The sequence below is a fragment of the Takifugu flavidus genome, chromosome 3 (assembly GCF_003711565.1).
Source record: "Takifugu flavidus isolate HTHZ2018 chromosome 3, ASM371156v2, whole genome shotgun sequence".
Classification (NCBI taxonomy): Eukaryota; Metazoa; Chordata; class Actinopteri; order Tetraodontiformes; family Tetraodontidae; genus Takifugu; species Takifugu flavidus.
This window is the reverse complement of record NC_079522.1, coordinates 9,141,014-9,150,694: the sequence shown is the minus strand read 5'-3', so window position 1 is coordinate 9,150,694 and position 9,681 is coordinate 9,141,014. Positions and strand designations below refer to the sequence as shown.

Sequence of the window (9,681 nt, the reverse complement as noted above, 5' to 3'; positions counted from 1 at the left end):
CGACGCGCTAATTAAGAGCAGCATCGTCGAGCCCTTCCTGTTTACAACCCTCAATCTTGGCCCCGCCCACCAACAACAGACCCAACTCGTGCGTCTAAAAATAGATTCCCAAAGCAAAAGGGAGGCGTGAGCGTCATGGAGGTGATTTATTGGGTGATGCAGGTCGGGGGGCGCGCGGCTCCCTGGTGAGGACACGTTTCTTTAAAATAGCAGAAATGAGCAGAAGACAATGAGGAGTCTTTAATAAAAGAGCGGCGTCGTCGGCTGTGGAACCACCAACATCACGTGTGTGTTCGCGGTGACGACAAACGAACCTGAATATGTACAACAGAAGAAGAGAGGGCGGAGCCACGAGGCCAGACGTGGCGGGATCTGAACACGTGGAAGCGTCACAACAGTCGCGTGCTGTCCACGTGTCTCGGGCCCCGACGCCATCACCTGGACGAGGTTCCGAAGTCGTTAGAACCTCACGGAGCTTTTGGCCGAGTCCGTTCCGTAGGCTCGGGTCGACGACGATGCTACGATGCTAACGTGGTTTAGTGCAGGAGACAAACGAAACAAGACCCTGTGTGAAGACGTCGCAGGAAGTGATGCGTGTATCAAAAATATCCAGATCTAATCGTACCGGTGAGTAAAACCGTCTCAGCAGTGAGGTCACGTGTGAAAGCTGCAAACGTGAGAACCTTTTACTGCCCCTTTCACACATGCACCAGAAACCTGAACGTAAAAAACTGCCCTTCTTAGTCGGACTCGTCGGACCAACTCGACTAACTCAAATCAAGAAGATGCTGAGAGAACAAAGACGTGAATAGACCTTCTGGTAATCTGATTGGTTCACCTCTGCAGTGTATGTATGAAAGGGCCCCTCCCTCCCCACCACCACCCTGTGTAAAAGGCTCACACGCGCCATTCGATTTGAACATTTACAAAGTGGAAATTCATATTTACACATATTTACATACAGACCGTGAAAGAAAGAACCCTCCACCACAGTTGGCGCCTAATATAGGCAGACAGTAAAACCCATCAGCTGGACCTTCTCCACACCCTCTGTCTTTGGGGGAGGGGCAGGGGGCGGAGCTTGAGGAAGGTGGCAGTACAGCTAATAAATAAGGTGGACAACATGATCGGACCCCAGAGGAGCTCCTACAAACATCGGAAACTTTGATTTTTTTCCCACCCACCACCCTAAGATTTACACATTTATTGTCCATGCGCAGCTCCCCTCACATCTTGTTAGCATCAACATACAAAGGAATACAAACTAGCAGCTAACGCTAACCTTCATGCTATTTCACAACATCTTCAATTCAAAAACCTGCCGTCAACTTTCTTCAACAAACTCAGCACCAACAGGAAGTTGGGGACCAGTAGGATCTTGCCTAGCTGTAAAATAAATCGTTATTTCCCTCTAGCTGGCGCCACATCTGCAAAGACCCCGCAAACGTGAGCTAAGGATGAGGAGTTTAATGGCAACGGCGGAATCAGAAGGTCTGAGCCAGCTGGTGCGACGGTCCACATCCTCGGCTCTGCTGCTCCTCTAACCGATCCCCAACGTCCTGACTGCTTGTGCTAAGTTTAGCTAAATTAGCTTTGGTGTGTTGAGTGGTAACATCAGCGCACTGTACTGGACAATCCTGTCACGCATCATGGCTAGTTTTTACTAATGCTAAGACACCCCCCGTCCCCCAAAACACACACACACAGCTTGTTCAGTGTCTTTTTTAGTGTCCTATCTCCTAGTGTGATGTCGGGTGGCAGTGTGGCGCTCCACGATGGTGTGGACGATGAGGCGAAACAGCCTCCTGATGCTCAGCAGAGTGGAGGCGTGAAAGAGTAGAAAAGTGAAAGAAAAATCCATTAGGCTCCGCCTCCACCCAAGGGCAAGGGTGGGGGAGCCGAGGAGGTGAAGCGGCTGAAGCAGGAGAGGAAGAAGGAAGGCAGAGTGGAGAGTGGAGTCCCTGTGCTCATTAGCCTGCTAGGTTAGCGTAGGCTAGCCCAGCTTGGCAGCCTAGCCGCGGCAGAAATCAGCTGGTCAGGTAACTGTGTAGCTCTCTGGCATTGATACTCAGGACCACGCCGGAATGGTTGCCTGGCAACAGGAAGGGAGGAAAGACACAAATAAATAAGTCAGAGCAGAGAGCACACGTGGGGTCGTCGTCACCGTTGGAAACAGTTCATGAGTTCACAAAAACTTCCTGTTTCAAAGTATCAGTAAAGTAAATACGTAAAAACAACAACAACATTGCAACGTTATCTGCATAGAAACCAATCAGAGAGCAGAATCTCTTCCAAACACTCCCAACCAGTTGGCATCCTGTCCAAACAGAGACCCATAACATCCCAAAATAGCCCCCCAACCCCCACGCCGTGCTTTGCTCTTACACGTAAACATCGTCTAATATCTCTGTTAGCTTGAGGAACCGAAATGGCCTCAAATGAAATGAAGGGAAACAAGGTGAATATCGGCACTGAAGAAGAAAGTACCTGTATGTGCTAGCTGCTGCTGCTCATGGCCTTGGTTTTAGTAGCAGTGGTTAGTGGTAGTCCTTATTAGGGAAGAGAAGGCGGGGCTTGCTCTTGCGTTACCTAGAGTCTGCGAGTCCAGGTCGTCGTCAATAAACTCCTCCCCCTGGATGATGTGCTGCGTGTCCTCGCTGTGGTTGACCGGACTGGTCATTTCCTGTTCCTTCTCGTTGTGCATCTGGGCGTAGACGCTGCGGCTGCCTGGAAGCTTCCTGAAAAACAGCGGGGGATAGGTGTCCTCAGTCCTGTGCCGAGGACTGTGGGATTTGTAGTTTGGTAAATTGGACCCTTGCACTGTTGGTTTAATCAGGTGACTTTTGGTGGCATTTTGTGCTATGGGAAACCTGGAGGTGCTGCCACAGTGTTGGTGGGACATTAGCATGAAGCTACACATTGACACATCACAGGTTAGCATGCTAGCTGCTGGGGTATCATGTGACTAGAGGAGAACAATGTTGTGAACAACAATTGTCAGCTCCAGAACATTGACAACACACTTTAATTTTATCGTCAGGCGACACCTGTAACAACACACAGGCGTAGCGGCTTAGCTTGTGTTAGCATGTGTTAGCTCCTAGCGACATGTCTTCTCCCAAGATTTAAATAATTTCCCATTGCTGTTAGCTGTTGTGAACATCGGCTGTTGTCAACACGTCTCACCTCTTAAACTTGTACAGGATGAAGGAGCCAGCGGCCATGATGGTAATCAGGAAAAGCACCGCCACAGCCCAAACACCCGGACCTCCGGCAGCACCGTGGTATCCTAATGTTACACAGCACAAAGACATAAGGCGGTAAAATTCCTGTACAGGTGGAAGGGTTCCGAGTGAAGCTGTGGAGTCCACAGGAGTACAGGAGCAGCACACCTGTTGACAGACAGCGTACCTGCATTTGGGTCGGCCAGCATCACCAGAACCTGAAGACCTCCTCGCATCATGAAGCTGACGTTCTTGTCACTGAAGGCCTGAAGAATGGCTGGAACGTGCTGCAAATGGCAAAATGTCCAGTCAAGATGCTTCAAATCAATGTTCTCCTGATCTCAGTCAGCTTCTTCTACGTGTTCTCCTGATTTCAGTCAGCTTCTTCTACGTGTTCTCCTGATCTAAGTCAGCTTCTTCTACGTGTTCTCCTGATCTCAGTCAGCTTCTTCTTCATGTTCTCCTGATCTCAGTCAGCTTCTTCTACATGTTCTCCTGATCTCAGTCAGCTTCTCCTACGTGTTCTCCTGATCTCAGTCAGCTTCTTCTACGTGTTCTCCTGATCTCAGTCAGCTTCTCCTACGTGTTCTCCTGATCTCAGTCAGCTTCTCCTACGTGTTCTCCTGATCTCAGTCAGCTTCTTCTACGTGTTCTCCTGATCTCAGTCAGCTTCTTCTACGTGTTCTCCTGATCTCAGTCAGCTTCTTCTACGTGTTCTCCTGATCCCAGTCAGCTCTTCTAAGTGTTCTCCTGATCTCAGTCAGCTTCTTCTAAGTGTTCTCCTGATCTCAGTCAGCTTCTCCTACGTGTTCTCCTGATGTTAGCCCATTTCATTTCTGTGTTCTCCTGAGTGAGCTGATGGAGGAACCTTATCTTACGAACCTTATCTGCGAACACACTCCTGGCTGCTGCTCTGCTGTCGGCTGGGAGGACGTACAGCTCAGCGGTGGTGGGGAGGCCTGGCTTCACCACGGTAACCAGGGATTCTTGAGGAACCCCTGTAATCTGTGGAGGGGGTCATAAGGACACATGAAATCCAACCAACACTGAGCCCTAACCTCCGGCCATGACCTTTGACCCTAACTCTTCAGTAAACTTTGCTGGCTGGCTGCAGCAGAAACACTTAGCTTAGCTTCTGCTAGCACCTGTGCACGTGGAAATACACCTTGGGAGCAGAACTCTTCTACCTTGCTGAGTATTTTTGTGACCAGCTGGCCGACGTCCTGTCTCCACTCGGGGATGTCGGGGTTGAAGCGGTCCAGGTTCCCGCTGAAGCTGAGAGGAATCACCTGGAAGTTATCTGGGCGGAGTCAGAACAGGAGACAGGTGAGCTGCAGCTGTGTGGACGTGTTCAGTAGGACTCCAAACACACCTCACTCTATGGTTTGATAGGCAGCACGAGCTGGGAGGGCGCTCTGGCGCCCCCGTGTGCTCTGATGGAAGCATTTCTTCTTGGGGAGAAGAACTTTGAGGACCGTTTAGAACTCTGAAGAACCTCAAAGGAACTCTGAGGAACCTCAAAGGAACTCTGAGGAAGAGAAGGACTTTCCTCTTCTTCTTCAGCACTTTAGTTCATTTGCTGTTTTTATCTTATTGTGTTTTTCCAACAATCTTTTACAGTTTGTAGAATCCAGATTTCTTCATTTTTGACCTGTGAGTCGTTTCTCGGTCCGTAAACCTGACGTTTACTTAATGTCTCTCTGTCCTGACTGACTGACTGGCTGACTGACTGATGACTGACTGACTGGGACTGACTGACTGACTGACTGACTGACTGATTACCGTAGACTCGGACTGTCCTCGTGTCCTGCACCATGGAGCGTCCGTTGGCGGCCTGGACGGTGACGGACACCTCGCCGCTCTCGGGCAGGCGGGTCAGCAGGCTGTTGCGCAGCGTCAGCGTCGGCTGCAGGATTGAACGCAGGTTAGTGCAGGTGCACAGGTGCAGGCGGTAAGAGGTTAAACTACAGCTGACCTGCAGATCGTCTCCAATCCACCAATAGAAGACCGTCAGGTTGGCGTCAGCAGGAAGAACCACGGCGCTCAGGTTCACCTCCTGGTTCCTCCCAGCGATAGGAACCACCTCCAGGTGGACTTCCTGTAGCGGCGCTACGAGACAGGAAACACTGATCACTGACCTGAGTCAGCTCAGACCTGCCAGCTTTGGTTACACACTGTTACACATCAGAAACACGGCAGGAAAAAACCTGGAGCAGGACCAAGCTGATGGGGGAGGAGGGCCTCCTGCTCAGAGACAGATGGAGGGGAGGAGAGAAGAGGAGGAAGAAGAGAGGAGGAGGAGGAAGAGGAGGAGCAGGAGGAGGAAGAAGAAGGAGGAGGAGGAAGAGGAGGAGCAGGAGGAGGAAGAAGAGAGGAGGAAGGAGGAGGAGAGGAGAGAAGAAGAGAAGAGGAGGAGGAGGAGGAGGAAGAGAGGGGAGGAAGGAAGGAGGAGGAGGAAGAAGAAGAGAGGAGGAGGAAGAGGGGAGGAAGAGGAGGAGCAGGAGGAGGAAGAGGAAGAAGAGGAGGAGGAGGAAGAGGAGGAGAGGAGGAGGAAGAAAAGAAGAGAGAGGAGGAGGAGGAAGAGCAGGAGAGGAGGAGGAGAGGGGAGGAGGAGGAGGAAGAGGGGGAGGAAGAGGAGGAGGAGGAAGAAGAAGAGATGAGAAGAGGGGGAGAGGAGGAGGAGGAGCAGAAGGAGAAGAGGGGGAGGAAGAAGAGGAGAGGAGGAGGAGGAAGAGGAGAGAGATGAGGAGGAGGAGCTAGGAGGAGGAAGAGAGGATGAGGAGGAGGAAGAGCAGGAGGAGGAAGATGGTGGAGCTTCTTCAGAGTCCGTCTGATCTTTGTCTGAAGCTCTGAGGGGACCACCAAGAACCTTCAGTGCTGGGATGAACTTAAAAGCTTTGACTGGAACATCTTGAAGCAGACCGTTCCTCTGGTTCAGAACGGTTAATGAGGTCCAGAAGAGAAAGCCCTGGTGGTTGATGGGGTCCACCGGTGAGGCAGCTTGAGGGCTCATTGGAGGCCCCAATGAGTCAATATTTCCCCTGATGGATCGTTTCACCTCCAGAACTGACACTGACACGAGGACCAGACTCACCTGTGACCTGGATGAACATGGTGGCCTGTCCTGACCTGTGGACTGGCCTCATTTCTGTCTCCCCTCACGTCACCTTCACCGTCACCTGTACACGCCGGGTTTTCATAACGGTGCTGGATGGGCTCGTCCGTCACGGTCAGGTTCTGGTAGATGGCCCGAACCCCGTCGCCGAGCTCCACCTGGTACTTGGTGCTGCTGGTGTCGCCCTGTCGGGAGGAAGCGCACGTCTCAGGCAGCACGTGGCGGACGAAGGCAGCACAGGAAAGACATGTCCCACCCACCTGCTCCTGGTGGACCATGAACGTGATGTCATCACCAGGCGCCACGGTTAACATTTGCCCCTTGATGCCGACCTGCAGGCCACGAGGGGGCAGCAGAGGGCAGTTGTGCTGCCTGCTGCTCTGCTGCTTGCTCTCCCTTCCTTCACACATGTTGGACACCATCTTCCTGTAGCTGAGAGGAAGAAAGCGTAAATACGACGGACTGTGAGATGCACAGGTGTAGATGGGGCTGTTGCTATGGTTACAGACCCAGTGCTGGTCTCGTAGGTTTGCCCCAGATGGCAGTCTTCAGGCGGAGAGTCCAAATGGTACCAGAAGTCGGGCAGGCAGCTCTCTCCCTCCGTACGGGAGCGCTCGAAACCGTAGTCGCTTCACGAACACAGGTGAAACACACACACAGGCTGTTTCACCGGGAGGATTTCAAGGGGTTTGGGTCTCTTGTATGTGTGTGTGTGCGTGCGTGCACGTTTACCAGGTGAAGTCCTTCTCCGTGCACGGACACGGCCGGCTGCTCAGAGCTGAGGTGAAGCTTCTTCCTTTCACACAAAACGCGGCGTCTTTTCTCTTCCTGAAACTCCGCTGCTGACCCATAATGCACGTCTCTCCCTGGGGGGGGGGCAACAGAGTCACACGTGTGTGTGTGTGTGTGTGTGTGTGTGTGTGTGTGTGGGAGGGGTTACCTGCATGTCTGTGAGCTGCCAGGACTCGTAGTCGGACTCGGTGCAGGTTTGAGGGAACGACTGCCTGAAATCCACCTTCACCAGCTCCCAGTCGGACCTGTAGCTGATGTGTCCGAACACGCTGGAAACACAAACAACAACAACAACAAATGATGTTGTCTCTACAGCTCAACGGGCCCCCTCTGAGTCCTGGGCCAGGATTAACTGACAGCACCAACCAGCGGGCCCGTTACTGAGATCTCTTTGTTTCTGCTTGTAATTTTGTGATTTAGATGAAGACATTTCATGTAGATCATGAGATCTCGTCCTCTTCTGTCTGGCTGGACAACTTAAAGCCAGGAGGACTTTTATGTGAACGCTTCCACTAGATGTCAGTGTTCCTGCAGAGGTTCCTGCAGAGGTTCCTGCACATGCCGGCCATTGTGACTGAAGCTGTCTTTTAAATCTGTGACAGTTTCAATAGGGACTGACTCCTGGACGTCCTGCTGGATGTCCTGCTGGATGTCCTGCTGGACATCCTGCGGGACATCCTGCTAGATGTCCTGCGGGACATCCTGCTGGGCATCCTGCTGGATGTTCTGCTGGACGTCCTGCGAGACGTCCAGCTGGACGTCCTGCTGGACGTCCTCCTGGACGTGCTGCTGGACGTCCTACTGGATGGCGGTGAGCAGCACTACTGTGGCGTGATCCCCCAGCAGGGGTGGGGGCGTCCTGGCTCTGTTTAAACAGCAGCACGTCTCTAACGGCTAATGACCAGCGCTATTGGCATTAGCGGCGGTCGATGTCTGCCCCTCCCATCCTTGGTTCCAACAGTTTATTATGGGATGGCAAGCAGCTGCTAGAAACCTTTAAGATAAAGGCTACCCGTGAAGCTAGCGGAGTCGGCTGATGCACTCACGTCATGACCAGAGTCTCGTCGCCCGGCTCGCTCAGCAGCCCGTCCACGAACACAGAGGTGCTGGTGAAGTTGTGAACGGTCCACGAGCGTCCCTCATCGATGCTGAACCTGGAGACAGAGGTCCGACTCATCAATTCTCCTGAGACGGAGCCACAGTGGCGGCCGGGGCCGCTGCCAAACACAGAAATCACTACAATAAACGCAGCAGTGTTCTAGTGAGCTCATAAACTGTGGGTTCTAGTCCAGCACCGTCCAGTCCGTCCAGTCGTTACTGAGGACTTTCATTGGACAACATCCCCGCGGACACAGTGAGACAAAATCAAGGCAGAAGAGTGGGACAGCTGGGACATCCCGGGACCCTGGCTGCACTCGGCTAGTCCGGACCAGCAGTACAGCGGCACCATCCACCAACAGGACCACTGTGACCTCTCCGGTGGTCTCTGTTTGAAGGTGCTGTCCAGCTGTCTCGGAGGCCTGAGGTCCAGAACGTTGGACCCTGATGGTCCTGATGGTGGTCACAGCTGCAGCTGAATGCAGCTCTCCAGCTTCTAATGTTAGCACAGGGCTAGCAGATCCCCTTCCTCCCAGACATCCTCAGGACATCTGTCCTTGGATTCTCTCCTAATATCTGCTGCTGGATTATGGATCGACTGGATTATGGATCGACTGGATTATGGACTCCGACGCTCAGCCTGTGGGCTGTTCAGGACACATGGTGGACACGGGATCGGGAGCGATAACGGATCGGGTCACATGTCAGAGTCGTACGGTCTCGGCCCGCTCGTGTCTCGTGTTCATCGGCAGCTGGTAGCAATGCATTGTGGGAGTTGTTCCAACACGCGCTAGCTCTCCTGAGTCATTAGGAACAGATCCAGGGCGTCGGATCAATGATCCGTCGTTAGATGAATCAATGAGTCGTATCAATAAACACGGACTCAACGGATTGATGAGGTCAGCTCTGGTTATTGATTATTGGGAATCTGAGGGAGCTGCTCAGTGTTTCTGCTCCCTGTTCAGGAGGGTCATGTGATCACATCTGTCTGAGCACGAGCCGGGCCGGTCTCCTACGGGGGAGGGGCCATATTCAGGAGAAAGGTGACGCAGGATGAATCGGCACATTCCTTCACTGTCACCAGCCCCCGAGGCCACGCCCCCACCTGTGTCCACGGCCGTCTTACTTGAGTATCTTGAGGGGGATGGAGGTGTCCTTGATGGCCACGATGACCCCGCCGTGGTCCAAGTACAGAATGTGATGCTCCTCCTCAAAAACCTGCAAACAGGAGGACATCAACCAGGAGCTGAGCTGTGTGGCGGAGGAGGAGAAGAGGAGGACGCCTACCTGTCTCCAGCTCCGCCCACAGTCTGAGCTCATGTACATCTCCTCCTTGTACTCCACCAGCTTAGAGCCCAGGTTCCCTGAAGGACGGCAGAACAATATCAGAACGTCAGCTACCTCAGGATGGAACATCAGAACGGACATTAGGACAGAGGTTAGGACAGCTGT

At 52.8% G+C, this 9,681-nt stretch overlaps 1 protein-coding gene across 1 annotated transcript in view; it reads right to left on the bottom strand.

The window, feature by feature from the left end:
• Positions 1 to 127: 127 nt before the first annotated feature.
• Positions 128 to 9,681, bottom strand: part of sorcs2 (sortilin-related VPS10 domain containing receptor 2) — a 51,601-nt gene continuing 42,047 nt past the window's right edge. The window contains exons 12-28 of the mRNA XM_057027321.1: positions 9,517 to 9,593; positions 9,356 to 9,447; positions 8,178 to 8,285; positions 7,280 to 7,400; positions 7,072 to 7,205; positions 6,849 to 6,968; positions 6,600 to 6,771; positions 6,404 to 6,524; positions 6,319 to 6,372; positions 5,200 to 5,333; positions 5,007 to 5,130; positions 4,412 to 4,524; positions 4,107 to 4,229; positions 3,412 to 3,511; positions 3,187 to 3,289; positions 2,590 to 2,738; positions 128 to 2,092 (exon numbers count right to left, since the gene is read on the bottom strand). Of these exons, the coding sequence (XP_056883301.1) occupies positions 2,028 to 2,092; positions 2,590 to 2,738; positions 3,187 to 3,289; positions 3,412 to 3,511; positions 4,107 to 4,229; positions 4,412 to 4,524; positions 5,007 to 5,130; positions 5,200 to 5,333; positions 6,319 to 6,372; positions 6,404 to 6,524; positions 6,600 to 6,771; positions 6,849 to 6,968; positions 7,072 to 7,205; positions 7,280 to 7,400; positions 8,178 to 8,285; positions 9,356 to 9,447; positions 9,517 to 9,593 (1,910 nt within the window). The 3' untranslated portion in view covers positions 128 to 2,027. The remainder of the gene's footprint in view (positions 2,093 to 2,589; positions 2,739 to 3,186; positions 3,290 to 3,411; positions 3,512 to 4,106; positions 4,230 to 4,411; positions 4,525 to 5,006; positions 5,131 to 5,199; positions 5,334 to 6,318; positions 6,373 to 6,403; positions 6,525 to 6,599; positions 6,772 to 6,848; positions 6,969 to 7,071; positions 7,206 to 7,279; positions 7,401 to 8,177; positions 8,286 to 9,355; positions 9,448 to 9,516; positions 9,594 to 9,681) is intronic.